Here is a 21,417-nt window from a genome sequence, read left to right as displayed (position 1 = left end):
TATAAGCTAACAGCAGGTAAATAGTGGACTGTAAAGGGGTGATTTCCAGTGTTCCCTATTAAATGTCCCTATGTGAAAGGCCATCCTGTGTGGAGTACGGTATAGTCAGTCCACTCTCCCCCTACCTTGTCTAATCATTGAGAACAATAGGATCCTAGGTAGTGTGGTGCCAGGCGTCCATTTGAGACTAGCTGCATTGTGTCGATGACGGAAGCCCACCCTGTCCACTTTTTTATTTATTTACCCGATGGAGGGGAGGAGAGGGGGATGAGGAGGAGTGGCATGGAATCCTAATTGAGAGCCGTGCCTTCATCAGAAGGTTAATTCTGTATCTCTTCTTGTCGGGTGAGAAGGTGCTCCCTTTTCTCTCTCACTCTCTCTCCCTCTCTCACGTTTCCTCACCCCTCCCTGCCTCTCCCTCCCCCTCTCTCTATTATGCACTCTCTCTCTACCTCTCTCTCTCTCTCATACTCTCTACCCCCCCCCCCCCTCTCTCTCTCCCCCCTCCCTCTCTCTCTCCCCCTCCCTCTCTCTCTCTCCCCCTCCCTCCCTGCTGTATCCCTGGGTGAGACAGGGGGCACAGTGTGGTAGTGTATTACAATATAGTCTGATTAGCATGGACAACCACACACTAGAGAGGGCTTAGGACTCATGGGTGATGGAGGGTACACACACACACACACACACACAGACACACACACACACACACACACACACAGAGGTGTACTGTATGGAGGGATAAGGAAGGGGCAAGGGGCACAGTGTGGTATAGTCTGATTAGCATGGAGAGGAAGAAAGATTGAGAAGAACTTGAGAAGGCTATAGTGTTTGTTGGTATGAGAAAGATGTGAGGGTTTGAGTAGAGTTGGACTAATATGAAACAAGGTTGGACTCCATTCCGTTTCAGTTGCTGATTGCTTTCCTACAATATGTGGACTTTCAGTTCACCTCCTGGTGCAAATGTTGTGGGGAGGTTATGAGAAAGTTGTGAGTCAAATATGGTGAACTGTGATGGTGACGGTACTCTGTGTGTGTGTGTTTCCAGACCCAGAGAAGGTTGGTGGAGAGCCGGGGGGGAACGGGATGTCCCAGGGGATACTAAGCAGTCAGCAGCTCTACCCCTGTCCTGTCTGTGGCAAGGTGTTCGGCAGGCAACAGACCCTCTCCAGACACCTGGCTCTACACACAGGTGAGTCCACTAAGCACACGAACACACACACACACTCCCTTTGCATCTCTGCGTACAGTTCCCTGTGTGTGTTGTGACATGTCTTGTCATTGTTCCCTTGGCGTGTGTCTGTGTGTGTGACTGTGTGTGTGTAATGCCCTGTAATAAGTAAATAAAGTTTAGTAGACTGGATTACCCTTTCCTTTAAAGAGATTACCACCATGATTAGTCTCAGTGGGAAAACTGCCCGCGTAATTACCAAGCCAGAAGGCTGCCCTGCGTCCCAGTACACACACACACACACACACACACACACGGACGGACGCACTCACTGATGCGCAGACACACACATACGCGCACACACACCGCTGCCCCCCAGAGTGGATAGAGCCAGATGGATCCATACACACAGCATTGGGGCCCACACCATATCTGATGCAAAACCACATACTACTGTGTCTGTACATGCTTTTATGCATATTAATACATATGCATACGTACATATAAATACACATACAGTACCAGTCAAAAGTTTGGACACCTACTCATTCAAGGGTTTTTCTTCATTTTTACTATTTTCTACATTGTGAATAATAGTGAAGACATCAAAACTATGAAATAACACATATGGAATCATGTAGTAACCAAAAAAGTGTTAAACAAATCAAAACATATGTTATATTTTTTATTCTTCAAAATAGCCTCCCTTCGCCTTGATGACAGCTTTGCACACTCTTGACATTCTCTCAACCAGCTTCACCTGGAATGCTTTTCCAACAGTCTTGAAGGAGTTTCCACATATGCTGAGCACTTTTTGGTTGTTTTTCCTTCACTCTGCGGTCCAACTCATCCCAAACCATCTCAATTGGGTTGAGGTCGGGTGATTGTGGAGGTCAGGTCATCTGATGCAGCACTCCATCACTCCCCTTCTTGGTTAAATAGCCCTTACACAGCCTGGAGGTGTGTTGGGTCATTGTCCTGTTGAAAAACAAATGATAGTCCCACTAAGCGCAAACTAGATGGGATGGTGTATTGCTGCAGAATGCTGTGGTAGCCATGCTGGTTAAGTGTGCCTTGAATTCTAAATAAACCACCAACAGTGTCACCAGCAAAGCACCCCCACACCATAACACCTCCTCCTCCATGCTTCACGGTGGGAACCACACATGCAGAGATCATCCGTTCACCTACTCTGCGTCTCACAGACCCAGTGGTTGGAACCAAAAATCTCAAATTTGGACTCATCAGACCAAAGGACAGATTTCCACCGCTCTAATGTCCATTGCTCATGTTTCTTGGCCCAAGCAAGTATTTTCTTCTTATTGGTGTCCTTTAGTAGTGGTTTCTTTGCAGCAACTCAACCATGAAGGCCTGATTCACGCAGTCTCCTCTGAACAGTTGATGTTGAGATGTGTCTCTTACTTGAACTCTGTGAAGCATTTATTTGGGCTGCAATTTCTGAGGCTGGTAACTGTAATGAACTTATCCTCTGCAGCAGAGGTAACTCTGGGTCTTCCTTTCCTGTGGCGGTCCTCATGAGAACCAGTTTCATCATAGCGCTTGATGGTTTTTGCGACTGCACTTGAAGAAACTTTCAAAGTTCTTGAAATGTTCCGTATTGACTGACCTTCATGTCTTAAAGTAATGATGGACTGTTGTTTCTCTTTGCTTATTTGAGCTGTTCTTGCCATAATATGGACTTGGTCTTTTACCAAGTAGGCCTATCTTCTGTATACCCCCACTACCTTGTCACAACCCAACTGATTGGCTCAAACGCATTAAGAAGGAAAGAAATTCCACAAATTAACTTTTAACAAGGCACACCTGTTAATTTAAATGCATTCCAGGTGACTACCTCATGAAGCTGGTTGAGAGAATGCCAAGAGTGTGCAAAGCTGTCATCAAGGCAAAGGGTGGCTACTTTGAAGAATCTCAAATATAAAATATATTTTGATTTGTTTAACACTTTTTTGGTTACTACGTGATTCCATATGTGTTATTTCATAGTTTTGATGTCTTCACTATTATTCTACAATGTAGAAAATAGTACAAATAAAGAGAAAAAACCTTGAATGAGTAGGTGTGTCCAAACTTTTGACTGGTACTGTATGAATAAATATTAATACATATAAATACATACACTGAGTGTACGCCCCCTGTGTTGCGCCCCCTTTTGCCCTCAGAACAGCCTCAATTCGTCGGGGTATGGACTCTACAAGGTGTCGAAAGCATTCCACAGGGATGCTGGCCCATGTTCACCCCAATGTTTCCCACAGTTGTGTCAAGTTGGCTGGATGGTGGACCATTCTTGATACACACGGGAAACTATTGAGCGTGAAAAACCCAGCAGCAGTTCTTGACACAAACCGGTGCGCCTGGCACCTACTACCATACCCTGTTCAAAGGCACTTAAATATTTTGTCTTGCCCATTCACCCTCTGAATGGCACACATACACAATCCATGTCTCAATTGTCTCAAGGCTTAAAAATCCTTCTTTAACCTGTCTCCTCCCCTTCATCTACACTGATGGAAGTGGATTGAACAAGTGACATCAATAAGGGATCATAGCTTTCACCTGGATTCACCTGGTCAGTCTATGTCATGGAAAGAGCAGGTGTTCATAATGTTTTGTTCACTCAGTGTTTAAAGACATGTGAACACAGCACACACTACCGTCTAAGCGATCCTTGGGATGAGACATCCAAACAGAGGTCCTGAATCTCAGTGGTTCAGATCAGAGATCTCAGCTCCCCTGGCATTACCACAAGTATAAGGGTCATTGCTGTAAAATATAATGCATTCTCAATTTTAATTTTATTTAAATTAGTATTTTTAATGCACCCACATTTATGGAAAAACCTACATATTATTATGCATGAAAACTCATGGTCCACACACACTAATACAAAACACGCACGCACACACATACACTCCCCCTGTGAGTGGGTTGTTTGGCTGAGAACAGCTTGGCCACACCACAGAGAGCAGAAACGGGGGCATATGTCATCACGATGGTTGTTTTTGGTTTACCCGGGCCACACAAAGGTTCCCTGGTTTCATGTCCTCGGGCCAAATGTGTGTGTGTGTGCGTTAGTTAGTAGCTGATGTAATAGGATTTGCGTGTGTGTGTGTATTTGGTCCACTAAGCAGACATTCTTATACAGAGGGATGTACTCATTGTATTTGTGGATACATGATGTTTGCGTACGTGTGCGTGTGCCTGCATGCGTTTGTATATGGTGTGCGTATTACGCATAAGTGTGTGTACGAATGTGTGTCCCCGTGTATGTGTGCCTGTAGACCTACCGCTCTCTCTCTCTCAGACATTGAGAGTCTGCTCCTGTTGTCTGTCCGTCCGTCCATCTGTCCTTCCAGAGGAGCGGAAGTATACGTGTCACCTGTGTCCTTATGCAGCCAAGTGCCGAGCCAACCTCAACCAACACCTGACCATCCACTCTGTCAAGCTGGTCAGCACCGACGCAGAGCAGATGGTCAGCGCCGTCAGCACCGCTGAGGGACGAGACGGGAAGACCTTCCCCTATTACTACAGGTACTATTAGACTGAGGTCAGCCTTTGGGGTTTGATTGGGAACTAATGATGTCCTCTCCCCTCTATAACCTGGTCTGAGGTCAGGCTTTGGGGTTTGATTTGGAATTAATGATGTCCTATCCCCTCTATAACCTGTTCTGAGATCAGTGTTTAACCAATCCTTCCCTCTTCCTGTCCATCCAGCTGCCATGCGTGTGGTTTCCAGACGGGGCTGAACGCCCAGTTCGTCAGCCACATGTCTCTCCACGTGGACAAGGAGCAGTGGATGTTCTCTCTGTGCTGCAGCGCCTGTGACTACGTCTGTGTAGAGGAGAGTGACATGAAGACCCACGTCAGTCAAGGACACGCAGGTAGATCATCTGTCTGCTCAGGCATATATTGTATAGAGATGTATGGATATAGTTTTGGTCCACCTCTTGTCCCTGGTGGCAGCAATAGGATGAAGTCAGCTTGCACAACCAACTTGATTGCATTTATTTTCCAGCTGAACTTGATTTTGCTGTCGTCGAGTTGTTCCAAATTGTATTGATTCCCTTCCTGAAGCGTGTATCTATCTGCTCACTCGGACTCATGGGTTTTAAAGCATTGTTTTGGTGTAAGCATGGGCTAGAAAGAGGGGGTGGACACCATTCCTTACACCCAGTCCATTCCTTTTAAATCCATGAGGAGGACTGGAACTGTCTGCATCTCGGAGCGTAGCCAAAGAATCCAAACAGAAGGTTTTATATTGTAACAATTTATTAAAGTCCATCATAAAATACTCACACAAAGCTATATTTAGCTTTATGAAGAGATGGTACAAACCTTTTTAGAATGATTCTTAGATCAGCAATAACATGTTATAGGGAGGGAGCTGTTGGGGGGAGTATTGCAGATTGTGGTGCTACTGCTGACTGCTCGGAGTAGAAATGGCTAGTTTAGTTTACAGCCGTTTATAAGAGAGGGAACCAACACCTTCAGTCTCAACACACTGGACTGAAGTGATAGTAAAGCTTCATAAAACGAGTCCCTTCCCGGGAGAGAGAGAGAGACCGGAGACTCTGTAACTCTGTAAACTCTCCAAACAGAAACAACTTCCGCTTTGAATAACACAACGAGTAGATTCTTTCTTTCTTTCCCTCCTTCAACCTTCCCTGGACCACAGGTCCAAAACCCGGCCGGTCGATATCGTATTTTCGTTCAGTAGCGTCTTTGTCCGGTTTATCGTCCGATGCTGTTGTCTGTCATACCCTTTCCATGGCAGGGTGTGTGGGATTGTCCGGTAGCATTGCAGACAGCTGAGGGGTCCTCATGGAGGCCGGGGAGTGACCTTGTTTATCTACGAGGGCTGCCCCTTGTCGTGCCGGAGGGGAAGAAATCAATAAGGCCCTCTGGTCCTTCAGAGGCGGGCCAGGGTTTATACACACACACACACACACACACACACATACACATTCTTACCCTCTCTCACACAGACACTAACACAGAGTGGAGAGTCCACATCCCAGCTTGGCATTTAGACTAGCCTCCACACACTAGAAAACATAGCTGCTTAAAACATACCACAGTGGGGCTGTAGAAAAGACTGCTGGGTGTTATTTGTCAGCTGGTAGTGTTTGGACACCACATCTCCCCATGCCAGGCTCCAGACAGATTTGGAAATGGCCTAACTCAGCATGTGTCAGCCACATGGTCAAGGGGTCAGACTGGTGGCCCCACAGCAGGGAGCCTGGCTGCTGCTAGGGCTAGGAACAGGACAGAGATACTGTATGGTGGTACAGTAGGAACAGGACAGAGATACTGTATGGTGGTACAGTAGGAACAGGACAGAGATACTGTATGGTGGTACAGTAGGAACAGGACAGAGATACTGTATGGTGGTACAGTAGGAACAGGACAGAGATACTATATGGTGGTACAGTAGGAACAGGACAGGACAGAGATACTATATGGTGGTACAGTAGGAACAGGACAGGACAGAGATACTATATGGTGGTACAGTAGGAACAGGACAGAGATACTGTATGGTGGTACAGTAGGAACAGGACAGAGATACTGTATGGTGGTACAGTAGGAACAGGACAGAGATACTGTATGGTGGTACAGTAGGAACAGGACAGAGATACTGTATGGTGGTACAGTAGGAACAGGACAGGACAGAGATACTATATGGTGGTACAGTAGGAACAGGACAGAGATACTGTATGGTGGTACAGTAGGAACAGGACAGGACAGAGATACTATATGGTGGTACAGTAGGAACAGGACAGGACAGAGATACTATATGGTGGTACAGTAGGAACAGGACAGAGATACTATATGGTGGTACAGTAGGGACAGGACAGGACAGAGATACTATATGGTGGTACAGTAGGAACAGGACAGATACTGTATGGTGGTACAGTAGGAACAGGACAGAGATACTGTATGGTGGTACAGTAGGAACAGGACAGAGATACTATATGGTGGTACAGTAGGAACAGGACAGGACAGAGATACTATATGGTGGCACAATAGGAACAGGACAGGACAGAGATACTATATGGTGGTACAGTAGGAACAGGACAGAGATACTATATGGTGGTACAGTAGGACCAGGACAGGACAGAGATACTATATGGTGGTACAGTAGGAACAGGACAGAGATACTGTATGGTGGTACAGTATGAACAGGACAGATATACTGTATGGTGGTACAGTAGGAACAGGACAGAGATACTATATGGTGGTACAGTAGGACCAGGACAGAGATACTATATGGTGGTACAGTAGGAACAGGACAGGACAGAGATACTATATGGTGGTACAGTAGGACCAGGACAGAGATACTATATGGTGGTACAGTAGGAACAGGACAGAGATACTGTATGGTGGTACAGTAGGACCAGGACAGAGATACTATATGGTGGTACAGTAGGAACAGGACAGGACAGAGATACTATATGGTGGTACAGTAGGACCAGGACAGAGATACTATATGGTGGTACAGTAGGAACAGGACAGAGATACTATATGGTGGTACAGTAGGAACAGGACAGAGATACTGTATGGTGGTACAGTAGGAACAGGACAGAGATACTATATGGTGGTACAGTAGGAACAGGACAGAGATACTATATGGTGGTACAGTAGGAACAGGACAGAGATACTATATGGTGGTACAGTAGGACCAGGACAGAGATACTATATGGTGGTACAGTAGGACCAGGACAGAGATACTATATGGTGGTACAGTAGGAACAGGACAGGACAGAGATACTATATGGTGGTACAGTAGGACCAGGACAGAGATACTATATGGTGGTACAGTAGGAACAGGACAGAGATACTATATGGTGGTACAGTAGGAACAGGACAGAGATACTGTATGGTGGTACAGTAGGAACAGGACAGAGATACTATATGGTGGTACAGTAGGAACAGGACAGATATACTATATGGTGGTACAGTAGGAACAGGACAGAGATACTATATGGTGGTACAGTAGGAACAGGACAGGACAGAGATACTATATGGTGGTACAGTAGGAACAGGACAGAGATATTGTATGGTGGTACAGTAGGAACAGGACAGAGATACTATATGGTGGTACAGTAGGAACAGGACAGAGATACTATATGGTGGTACAGTAGGAACAGGACAGATATACTGTATGGTGGTACAGTAGGAACAGGACAGGACAGAGATACTATATGGTGGTACAGTAGGAACAGGACAGAGATACTGTATGGTGGTACAGTAGGAACAGGACAGGACAGAGATACTATATGGTGGTACAGTAGGAACAGGACAGATATACTGTATGGTGGTACAGTAGGAACAGGACAGGACAGAGATACTATATGGTGGTACAGTAGGAACAGGACAGAGATACTATATGGTGGTACAGTAGGAACAGGACAGAGATACTATATGGTGGTACAGTAGGAACAGGACAGGACAGAGATACTGTATGGTGGTACAGTAGGAACAGGACAGGACAGAGATACTATATGGTGGTACAGTAGGAACAGGACAGAGATACTATATGGTGGTACAGTAGGGACAGGACAGAGATACTGTATGGTGGTACAGTAGGAACAGGACAGAGATACTGTATGGTGGTACAGTAGGAACAGGACAGAGATACTGTATGGTGGTACAGTAGGAACAGGACAGAGATACTATATGGTGGTACAGTAGGAACAGGACAGGACAGAGATACTATATGGTGGTACAGTAGGAACAGGACAGAGATACTATATGGTGGTACAGTAGGAACAGGACAGGACAGAGATACTATATGGTGGTACAGTAGGAACAGGACAGAGATACTGTATGGTGGTACAGTAGGAACAGGACAGATATACTGTATGGTACACAACCAAAACAAACTACAAATGCATCCAACAAGTTAGTAGAATCACAAGCTTGATGTAGTCATTGCGTGCTAGAAATATGGGACCAAATACTAAACCTTTAAGTACTTTAATACACATAAGTGAATTTGTCCAAATACTTATGGCACCTTCAAATGGGGGGACTAGATACATAAAGTGCTTTCATTTCTAAACGGTGAAACAGATATGTATGAAAATACCCTCAAATAAAAGGTGACATTCTGTACTGTCGCATCATATAAAACACTTGATCTCAAATCCAAAATGCTGGAGTATAGAGCCAAATTCTACGTTTTAGCTTCACTGTCCAAATAAATACGTAGAGGAGGGTAACTATAGTTCACAACGTTTCCACACTCATAAAAAGTGAAGTGCGTTTGACTGTATACATTCTTCAATAGCGTCTTGGACCTTGGAAAAAGAGCTAACAGGGAATATGCCAACAGGGATGATAAATAATGTGGTTTCCTGACGTATTCAAGGGACATGTACTCCTCGAATGTTCAGAGCATGATGTACTCTATAGCTCCCTTAGATAGTGGAGTGGTGAGTCTCATTTTGTCTTTTGAGTTAAAAGCGAGACAATGCTATTTCACTCTCTGCTTTCTGCGTTTCTGTACCTGCATACTCTGCTTTCTGCATTTCTATACCTGCATTCTCTCATTCTCACAGTCAAGGATGAAAGTGTGTCTTTGAATGCATCTGTGTGAATGCCTCAGTGTGTTTGTGCCTATGACGTGTGCGCACACACATACAAGTGTGTGTGAGGATATGTGTTTGAGGTAGCTGGCGTCGGCCATTTCACAATCCATGGCAGCCAGCAGCCCTATGCTCCTGCTCCTCCCTCCTCTCCTTCTCCCTGACTGAATGCCCTTTGTTGAGCTGTGCCCTGAGTTGCTCCCGCCATCTTAGCTCCCTTAGCCGTGACCCTCCTCCTCCCCTCTTCTCTCTCGTAGTCTCTTTCTCTATCCCAGTGAAGTACGGTCAGAGGGAGAGAGAGAGAGGTACACCGAGAGAGAGAGAGAGGGGGACAGAGAGGGAGATCAATAAAAGCACACTGGCTGTTGATTGAACTGGCAGTGGGGCTCCAGTCAGAGGACATGGCACTGAAGCTGAGCCGGCCTGCCTGCAGTGTGTGTGATTTTCATTTTGTAGTCAACACACTGTGTAGTTTTTACTGTAGTTTAGTGCTTTTCCTCCTTTTATAGGCTTGAGGTACCCTGTCTGATGTTGAGAAAGCACTTATGATGACTGGCAGTGCTGGTAGTGACAGAATTGCAGCATTATTACTTAATCACTCAGGAGATTCAGGAAGGAAAGTGAAATGTAATTACAATGGTTAATTTTCTGAATCACCCCAACTATCGATGAGGATGATGATAACAATGATGTTGATGATGATTGACCCTACCTCCTAGGTCTGAACTCGCGGAGCCCCCTCAGTGAGACCAAGAGCACCTCCTCCTCCCTGTCGGCCCTCAGCGATTCGCTCAACAGTTCAGAGGGTGGGGAACTCACCCACGGCAATGAGGAGCTCAAGAACCTGCTAGCCCCTCCCTCCTCTGCAGGCAGCCAATCCAGCTCCAGCAGCCACTCGGGATCAGGAACTGAAGAGAAGTCTGAGAAAGGCAAGGAATTCTGGGATGTATAGGCTGGAACATTATGTAGAACTACAGTTAATTTAATCTACTTCCAATTCTGTATCCTTAAAGGCCCAATGCAGCCATTTCTATCTCAATATCTGGGTAACAATAAGTACCTTACTGTAATAGATTTCAATTAAAATGGGCAGAAATAGCTTTTTTAGCAAAAAACAATTTTTCAAGCAAGAATTTTGCTAGGACTGTCTGGGAGTGGTCTGAGTGGGGAGGGGAAAACTGAAAACTAGCTGTTATTGGCAGAGAGGTTTGGAACTCTTTGTTATTGGTCTATTGACCAATTAAAATCAAATTAAATTGTATTTGTTACATGCGCCGAATACAACAGGTGTAGACCTTACTGTGAAATGCTTACTTACAAGCCCTTAACCAACAATGCAGTTTTAAGAAAATAGAGTTATGAAAATACTTACAAAATAAACTAAAGTAAAAATAAAATAAAAAAAGTTGCACAATAAAATAACAATAATGAGGCTCATTTTTTCTTAATTTACCGCATGGTGATGTCACTGTGGAAAGCCGAAACTCCCGCTCATGCAAACCTGCTGATTAGAAGGTATTGTGTAGATTGTATTTTCAACCAGCAGTTATCAGGAAATAACACTGATCAAATGTTTTCACACCTTTACAGTGTTAGTTTCATCAGCTTTTGTACAATATGATATTAAACACAGGAAAAACAGAATTTTGACTGCACTGGGCCTTTAAAGGGATAGTGTGAGATTTTGACAACTAAGCCCTTTATCTACTTCCCCAGAGTCAGATGAACTCATGGATACCATGCTTGTCTCTGCGTCCAGTATGATGGAAGTTAGAGGTAGTTTCTCACGCTATTGCTAACTAGCGTTAGCGCAATGACTGAAAGTCTACCGGAACAGCTAGCAAACAAAAACGCATACTTTTTTCACGTAAATCATGCAGTGATGTCAATGTGAGGTAAAATATTAGCAATAATTTGAGCCGCACACAAGGATATCGTGTGGGTAATGCTTAAATGAGGATGGGGAGCACTGCAACCATGCTAACTCCCTCTCCCCTCCCCCCTCCCCAGGCTTCGAGTGCGTCTTCTGCAACTTTGTGTGCAAGACGCGGACCATGTACGAGCGCCACCTCCAGATCCACCTGATCACGCGCATGTTCGAGTGCGACGTGTGCCACAAGTTCCTGAAGACACCCGAGCAGCTGCTGGAGCACAAGAAGTGTCACACCGTCCCCACCGGAGGGCTCAAGTAAGGAAAGCAAGTACAGACAGAGGTTCCTACTCCACCCCCCCTGTCCTGTCCCATCCCACTCCACCCCCCCTGTCCCGTCCCGTCCCACTCCACCCCCCCTGTCCCGTCCCGTCCTACTCCACCCCCCGTCCCGTCCTACTCCACCCCCGTCCCGTCCTACTCCACCCCCCCTGTCCCGTCCCATTCCACTCCACCCCCCCTGTCCCGTCCTACTCCACCCCCCCGTCCCGTCCCGTCCCACTCCACGCCCCCTGTCCCGTCCCGTCCTACTCCACCCCCCTGTCCCGTCCCGTCCCACCCCGACTCCTCCCTCACACATGTACAGACACACAGACAGGCTGTAACCCACTGACAGACTGACTGCTCATTATAGTATGCACATTAAGTCGAAAACATGCGTGTAAGAGCACATGCGTCAACTTACTACACACGCAGTCTGAACTGTGAATGTGTGCACGCATTCACCGCAGTCGTCCACACTTTCAAACTAGATGACGTCAACACACAGACACTGTCCAACATACACATTCACATGCATAGGACATCTAGCTCACTGAAACGATTAAGACATTCACACAGTATATATAAACCCCTATTACACTCACAGCCCTAGATACCAAACACTTTCCCCCTCTGACCCAATACTACTATACCCCTATAGGAGCCTCCGTTGTACTGTGTGACGTAGACACACACACCGTAGACCATACGTAGCCGTTTAGCCTATCTGTTCATGTTAAACCAACGCTGCCAGTACATGAAGGCCATCCAACACACACGCAACAACATGCTAATGACATTAGCCTAGCCTAGCCTAGCGCTTTTAAAGCCTGCACACACCGATGCATATTTTATACCACATAGATTTTCTGTTTTCCCAGATTGCATTTGAAACCATCTGGAATGAAAGTAGTACATGCACTCACTTGCAATTACTTAACAGGAAATCTGAACAGACATCTAGGAAAATATTTAAACGCAGTAAAAATAGATTGTTTGTTAACACAAGTCACTGTCATTTTTGTGTTTATTTTTATTTTTTTATTAATTTGTCGAAGTTGTTTGCCATGATACGCAGTCAGTCAATGCATGTGTAGAGCCATCGATATCAATCAGACGCCATTGAACTCATCTCATCATGAACTGATCGGCCTACACTTTCACTTTACCATGTTAATGTCAAGCTGTCACCACTATTCACCAGATACTGTTCATTGTCTAGCCATCTGTAGCATTAGATCAGCAGTTGGTTTGGTGTTTGGAGTGAGAGAGTCAGGGTTATAGTTTACTGAGGTATGTGTTAGTGTCTCGTCTTGTTACATGGAGTTAGAGACAAGGTTAAGGTCTCAATACGCCACCACTGATTCTTTCCACGTTCATTGGTCAATACAGGAACACACACACACCATCAACACTGCTAACAGTATTAGTCAATTTTAGATAGATGGGAATATATTTATTTCACATTTCAAATGTTCAAGGGTGCAATTAGTTCAGTCGTTTTAGTACAGTGTTTTTATGTCTGTTAATAATCCATCCACTATCCTGACTTTAAAACCAGACAGACAGTGTCCACATTAGCTGTGCCGTTAAAGGTTTGAGAGGTCAGAATTAAAAGCAGTCACAAGGGCACAGGTAGCCCAAACACAGCTGACCCCTCAGTCCAGTTCAAGGGGGTATCTCTAGAGCAGTGTGTCCAGACAGGACTGTGTACTAAGTAGTGTGTACTCAGCAGTGGACAGTGGGGTGACTGTGAGTGATGGTTATCCACTGCAATGGAAAACACTTTCCAATCAAGCCAGCTGAATAAGCTGGACAAAAGACAGACAAGAAGTTGTAGACAATATATATATTTTTTAAAGGGCTGTAGTGTGTACTCAGAAGTGTGTATCAAAGAGGATAGCGCACTAAAGACTGTGTACTCAGAAGTGTGCACTCGGGGAGTGTGTACTGAGGCGTGTGTAGGACAGAGAAGGGCCTCCCTTTACCAGTGTACTCAGGAGTGTATGTCCAGGAGTGTGTGGGAGAGGGAAGGCGTGTGTAGGGTCTTCACCACGTGGCTGGTTGTATTCTGAGGTGATTCTGTTCTGCAGGGTTTGTGAAGCGCTTTGGGGCCCAGAGCAGATGAATGGTGCTATTTAAATGTAAGTGACACATTTCCATTTATCCTTCCATTCCTAATTCCGTCCAATCCTGTTCTCTTTCCACAACCTGTCTCTGCCCAGTTCTACATACCTACAGTTCTACATGCTCCACCCACCTCCAACCCACCCACTCCAAACACACTCACTCCAAACACACTTTCAACCCCAACCCACCCACACACAATACACACACACACTTTCCACCACACACACACACACACCAATCATTCCCTTAGGGTAGAATATTCAGGCCACATCACACACACCTTTCCTCCTTCACCTTTCCCTGTCTTCATCCTCCCTTGTGTTGAAGTCTTAAGGTGTGTATTTTGGTCGTCGTGTATTTAAGTCCTCTCTTCATTAAACCTCCCCTCGCTATTGTGTGTGTATATCCCATGTCACGCCTCCTTCCACTTCCTCCTTCCTGTTTCCCAGGTGCCCCGTCTGCATTTATTCCACCAATCGGCCGGCGGCCATGGAGTGCCACCTGAAGACCCATTACAAGATGGAGTACAAGTGTCGCATCTGCCAGTCGGTGTGGCGCGACCAGCCCGCGCTGGAGAGGCACGTGCGCGAGCATCGCCTCGGCAACCACTACAAGTGCGAGCAGTGCGGCTACCTGTCCAAGACGGCCAACAAGCTGATCGAGCACGTGCGCGTGCACACGGGCGAGCGGCCCTTCCACTGCGACCGCTGCGGCTACAGCTGCAAGCGCAAGGACAACCTGAACCTGCACAAGAAGCTGAAGCACGCGCCGCGCCAGACCTTCGGCTGCACAGAGTGCCCCTTCACCACCACCCACCCCTTCATTTTCAGCCGCCACCTCAAGAAGCACCAGGGTGGAGGGGAAGGGGAGGAGGCCGGCGAGGAGGAGTTCCAGGCCCAGCTAGGGGGCTCTCTGGTGGGGTCTCTGCGGGGCGGGGAGCCCTTCCTCCTGGGGGTAGGTGGAGGTGGGGATGGGAGTAGCGGGGGGAGCGGTAGTAGCAGCCCCCTCATGATTCTCTCTGCCTCGCAGGCCCTGCAGTCTGTCGCCCTGTCACTCATCACAGGGAAACACCACCGTCAACAGGATGTCCCGCCCCCAGCCCAGCGTTATCTGACAGCGACCACAACCAATGGCGGAGGCTCCTCCCTCTTCTTCCCCTCCCCACGCCACCTCTACGAGCAGATGGGAAACTGCGAGCGGGCGCACCTGATCCCCCTCACAACCCTGTTCACCCACCGCCACCGCTCCACATTCCACTCGCCCCTCTCCAGACTCCAGAGGCCCTCCTCCTCCTCCCCCCTTTTCCTCTCCTCCACCGCCTCCTCCCCCTCTTCCTCTCCTCCCTCGCCCACCTCACTCAAACACTCCTTCCTGGCTTACCTAGGACTGGGACTGAAGGAGAGAGCCAAGACTGTGTGACTGTTCTCCTCTCCTCCTTCTCATCCCTTTCTCTTCCCCCTCCCTCTCGTTCCCCTCCCTCGCCATCCCTCTCTCCCTGGACAGTGGTGTGAATGATCGTTATCCACTGCGATGGGGAAAACTTTCCAATCAAGCCAGCTGAATAAGCTGGACAGAGACAGACAAGTAGTTATTGTAGACAAAAAAACCAATTTATCAGAGAAAAGGCTGTATGTGCTAAAAAATGCGTTTATATCAAAAGCTGCTTTTCTTATCTGTTATATCGATTGAATTATTACTCACTCTCTCTACTTTTTATTTTCTAATGTTTGTTTTTTGGACTTTTGAATGACCTGGACCCAACTGCATTACCTGTAAAACGTATCCGTATTTAGTTTTTGTTTTCGTTAGAAAAGTCGAAAAAGAAGAAGAAACAGAACTTGCAAGTGCTCTGACATTTTTAGTGCATTTTTGTCTTTTGGCTACTACGCATCAGAATAGCATGCCTGCCTCTTTGTTTCTGGTAACTTTGACGCACGTCATTTAATAGGGTATGATGAACCAATCCCCAGGTTGTTAAATTGTGATGCGCCGCGAACAAGAACCAATGAAACGAAGCGCTTTTTCTCAAAAGTCCCGTTTCCAAAGCAACGCCTCAAATCACGCACTTAATGAATTATTTAACAAATGTGTACTGTACATAGTTTTGTATCCTTCGATCTCCCCCACAACTAAGCTTTGACTTTATCTGTTTGGTTTTGTGTAATGGTGAAACCATATGCATCAAACGCCGACCGAGCTCACCTTTGTCTCAGGTGACGGTTGTCTTGGCAACCCATGCACACAGGTGACATCTTGTACGTTGTTTGACTTTGTGCGGTGGAGTGGGTAGAACAAGTGACATTCTCTACTCAAGGCCCTTTTCCAATTGAAACGTTTTTCAAATCAATGTAACAAACATTATAGCCTTATGCTATAGTCTTTGCTTTCCCCAACTTAGCCCTTGTGTAACCGTAGCCTGGTCCCAGATCTGTTTGTGCTGTCTTGACAATGACCGTAGGAACTGGCAAGACACCACAAACCGATCTGGGACCAGATTAGTGTTACCCCACCACTCCACATCAAAGGTTCCACAAGGCCACCTGTAACCCCTGAGACCAGGGTCCTATTCATTAGGCACCAAACTGAAGAAAAAGGACTGAATCACCAGAACTTGTCATTATGCTACGTTGTGCCCTAATGAATACGACCCAGGTGATGTTCAGTCCAGCATCATGTGCAGAACTATGTATGGACTGGCGCACTATTACGTTAGATAAGATGTAAGAGATAACTGTTTTGTGGAGGTGACCAGCTAATGGGGCGTTAAAACCCCCAACCGCTCCGGTCACCACAGGCCGATTCAATGGTGCTTTTTGGAGCTCTTTTGTAATTTTGTGTAAAAGAAAAAACAGAAAGAAACTGTTCCAAAATGACTTGAATGAATGTATTTTTCTTTGTTGATGTACATGAGGAATGTGATACAGATGTGCGGTGTAGTTGCAGGCAGGGACTGTTGTGTTCCGTTGCCTATATGAAAGAAGGCAAGGGGTTGGTTTTGTAGGTCAGTGGCCTTCTGTGTCTTTTTCGGTTGTCCATTTGTTTTTTCCTCTCTCTTTCTCTTTTTTACTGAGCCTTTTAAACGTAGGACGATGAGCATTTTCTACTAACATGCATCATTATTAAGAAGCCATTTTGATGAAGGCTCCAATAGGTCCAATGTTGTTGATGAGGAAGCAGCCATTGGTTTGGTTTTGGTGGTGTAGCTTCTGTCTCAGTGGGAAGACATGGTACTGCTTTCTATCCCCCTTTTCTCCATCTCTGAGTTGTAATTGCACTTAACTTAGTCACATTTCAAAAGCACTTAGCTAGTTCATATTGTTCTGCAAACGTTTGATCTGTCGGTCCGATAGGATATCACCGGAAAGAGACTTATTACCTTTTAAGACGTTTGCTGTGAACGATCTGAATCAAAACCGTGATGTTAGGATTTTTGTTGGGTAGACATTTTCTGGTTTAGTGCAGAGGGTTTTTACCTCTGTAAAATTGCAGAGCGCAGATGATGAACACAAATTGTATGAATTAGACAGCCGAGGTCAAACTATACTACGCTGGGAGACCCAAAGGGCCCAGGCTAAATTGTGAAAGCCAATTTTGCACAGTGCTGCACTTTTTGAAATATGAAAAAATATATTTATCTGTACAAATGGAGATGCTCAAAATGGAGAGTGTACATGAGACCAGGTATTATAATACAGGCATTTTGTTTTTTAATTAAAAAGCATTACCCATCTAATTGACAGTGCTCGCATTCCCAAGTGGTCTTTAAGCCAAAATGGTTTCTTATTTTTAAAGGGATTTTAATTTTTTTTACCTTAATTGTTTTGCTTGTTTCTTCTACTTTTCATTTTCTTGTGATTTTTTTGTTGTTGGTGGATTTTGTTTAGTTTTTTTTTACGTAATGATGACAACAACAAAACATTTGAGAGAACAATGCATTGTTAAGACCAAATTAAACTTAAAAACGAGGTTGTGATGCTAGGATTGAATCCGTCACTTCCTGTTAACGGTGGAGGGGTGTAACAGTTAAATCTCTCCCCTGTGGTTGGTTTTCTTTTAGTTCCCTTTGCTATGTTGTCAATGTTCAGCATGCTGTCCGCTGGTCGCTGCTACATTATAGGAGTACAAGGAGCCCCCCCTACCACACACACACTCCTAGGTCAGCTCCAGCTCCTTATCTATCCGCATAATATGTTATACTCTAGTGCCACTTGGTGGAAGGGAACCGCCTGAGACCACTGAGAATGAGTCAAACTGATTTTCAGGGTCCAAATCTAAAAACAAAAAATAAGAGGATGTGCCCATCTTTTTATGACTGACTGTATGCCTTTTTTTTTTTATATAGCCACCGCATAATCATTATGTAATCAAGAATGGCTGCAGTTCTTTCTTCTTATAAAACGCCCCCCTGGTCTGGTTGGTGTGTCTAAGGAAAAGAAAAGGCCAACAGGGATTGCTTCTCTGTCCTTTCCAAACCCAGTATTTCTAAGCACTTATCTTTTCTTATTATTACATTTTTTTTGCATAATTATAAAGAAGCAGCACAAGGTGATTTTTTATGTTATATCGAGTAACTACCTTTCTGAGCACTTCGGAGTATGCATGACATTGCTCTCTCTCTCTCTTTCTCCTCACTCTTCTAGTTTTTAGCACTTCATCGTTTTTTCTCCAAACTAACTTCCTTCGGTTGCATTTAGTTGTTAGGATCGCCACTTGCACGATCTACAATCAGTTAGCTTTAAGTTTTGCTGTATTTTATGACTCGACAAGGCTCAGCTATCTTCTTTTTTTTGTGTTTACGTTAATCTTTTTGGCACTCAGTAAAAATTGGTATGTGCTGTATAAAGCTTTTTTATTAGTTCATTAAGGCTGTACAGGGTTGTTTGTGACAATAACTGGTAAATAGATCATTTGTACTTTTTTGGTTTTTGTATTCGTTTTCTTTGTTTAGGCATTATTTTATGTTCAAAAATTGCCAGATCTAAATGTAACAGGATTTGAAAGTAAAGCTTACATCAGATGTTACACCCCATGTCTGGTTTTTCCTCTCTATTCTATAATGGGATTTTCAATGTCATGTTGTCTTGATTGTATGTAGTTGAAACTGCCTCTCTCCAGGTATAGTTACTACACAGGTGGAGACGTTTACACCAGGAAAGAAAACAGCAGCAATAGATCATCGCAAATATGTCATGTGGAATACCTCAAGCAATCTAACCGGCCAACACTCAGACCTACGATCCCCAGACAGAAAGAACCACTTCACTGTGGCGTCTTATGAGAGGAGGCAGGGGACTCTTCCTGATGCGATGCAGCTCTCTATACGTTTGATAGATTGTGTCTGAAATGGCACCCTATTCCCTATATAATGCATTACTTTGGACCCTTATTCCCTATAAAGTGACCAGGGCCCGACATAGACTGGTTAGCTGACAACGACGAAAATGATGCGCGCTCTTCAATGTGGCAGAAGGCCGTGAGTTGTTATGATTCTGGATGGCCAGATAGCTAGCAACAGTGACAAACTGTCATGTAGTGAATCGTAAGTGGCTCGTTTCAGCTAGTTTTATCTTGTTTTTTGATACCATGTCTTGTTTTGAGGTGTTTTGGCTGATGTTACGTCTATGCTAATATGGCTAAAATTAGCTAGCTTTGACAACAGTAACAATGTATTTGAGAGACAACACGTGCTCATTGTGCAAATGTATTTATTATTTAGGTTTTTAATAAACATTGGAGACTAAATATAGCTTACATGTTGTCAACAATCTAAGCCAACACCTTCTGTTTTGCCCCATAGTGGCACACTCGTCGGTTTTGTTGCTAAACAACCAACCTGTCAATGGGCCCTGGTCAAAAGTAGTGCACTACATAGGGAATAGTGTGCCATTTGGGGCATGTCCACAGTGCTTTAATGGAGGCAGTAGACAGCAGCAGCACGTTCTCACCCAGCCAGAGGTTGGGGCCGGCCTAATGAAAACAGATGAAGCAGAGATAAAGTGTTTGCAGATATTAAAGGACTCATTTATCACCGTTAGGCCCCGAGCTATAGAACACCTTGGTCTGGAGTTCTCCTTTAACAGGCCTACAGTTAGTATCCTAGACACACACACACATGAGCACACAGGCAGACACAGACAAGCAGACACTCACTCACTCTCTCTCTCTCTCTCTCTCTCTCTCTCTCTCTCTCTCTCTCTCTCTCTCTCTCTCTCTCTCTCTCTCTCTCTCTCTCTCTCTCTCTCTCTCTCTCTCTCTCTCTCTCTCTCTCTCTCTCTCTCACCCCTTCAAAGTATTGGCTGTTACACATGGCTGTTTATATGACATGCACTATTTCAGTTTGAATTAGACGTGTCTGTCTTGAAAGTCAGTGTGTGTTATACAGTAATGCTATCTGTTCATATTAGCCGACCATCTGTATATACAGTACCTCATCCACAGGGTTCCAAAAAGCCTTGCTCAGAGTAAAGAATGGAGTTCCAGTGATACTTGACCAAATCCAATGGATCAAATAGTAATCTCACTGCCCTGGATCTTAACCTTACAGAGTTCAACCGTGTTCAAGCCTGAAACTCCTCTCTCTCCTCTATGTAGTTCCAATGTTGGCGTCTAGATCTGGTCTGGCCGTTTGCCTTACCGTGGTATTAATGAATCTTCTCTCCAGTGTGTTTAAAGCTGCTTAATTAAGTTCAAAGCAGGGCCAGGGGCACTAGGGGCCTGCTCAGCTGACCTCCCTATGAGTGGAAATGTTGATTAGGAAGTGGAGATGGAGACACACATAAAAACTCACATACACACTAGTGGAGACTCACTCCTACACACACATGGCAGGACATGTATTGATTTGAGGGTATATAGACATCTAAAGATTGACTTATTCCATTCATATTTACATAGATCATTCCTATATCACCTTAATTACTATCCAACGCTATTGTCCAAAATGTAGAATTTCTCCTTCCCTCCAAAAAGGGTCAACCTTTTTTTCTTTCATATTTTTTTTTAAAAATCACAATATCCCTCCACCCCTGGGCTCAAGCTGTCTGCACAGCGGAGACCTTTCGACACCACCTCGCGAAAGTTGGCCGGCACCGATCGATAGCGCTAGCTTTTTGTTTTATAGGTTCAGGCTACCTTGGCTTTATTACAGCTGGTTCGAGTCACGGGGGAGTCTTTGCAGGCAGAGAGAGAGAGAGGTGAAGAGACAGAGGGAGAGGAGCTCCCTCTTGTTTGCCAAAAGTGTAATCCCTCTGTGACCTGGGCTGACCCCGCCCTGAGAGGAAAGCTGCTTAGACAGAAGTGTGTGTCTGCAGGAGGGAGCT

General features: G+C 45.2%; 1 protein-coding gene across 1 annotated transcript; it reads left to right on the top strand.

Moving 5' to 3' along the window:
* Window positions 1-658: 658 nt before the first annotated feature.
* Window positions 659-19,120, top strand: LOC311109961 (uncharacterized protein; the record flags this gene model as incomplete). The annotated part of the gene is made up of 7 exons (XM_084188476.1): window positions 659-665; window positions 1,046-1,189; window positions 4,546-4,720; window positions 4,904-5,070; window positions 10,497-10,706; window positions 11,788-11,965; window positions 14,548-19,120. The coding sequence occupies 7 exons, from the start codon at window positions 659-661 to the stop codon at window positions 15,515-15,517; spliced, it is 1,851 nt and encodes a 616-aa protein (XP_084044602.1). The 3' UTR covers window positions 15,518-19,120.
* Window positions 19,121-21,417: the final 2,297 nt, after the last annotated feature.

This window comes from Coregonus lavaretus (assembly GCF_964263955.1).
Source record: "Coregonus lavaretus genome assembly, contig: SUPER_35_unloc_1, whole genome shotgun sequence".
NCBI classification, from domain to species: domain Eukaryota; kingdom Metazoa; phylum Chordata; class Actinopteri; order Salmoniformes; family Salmonidae; genus Coregonus; species Coregonus lavaretus.
The sequence above is the reverse complement of the archived record's forward strand: the minus strand, read 5'-3'. Positions and strand labels throughout refer to the sequence as shown.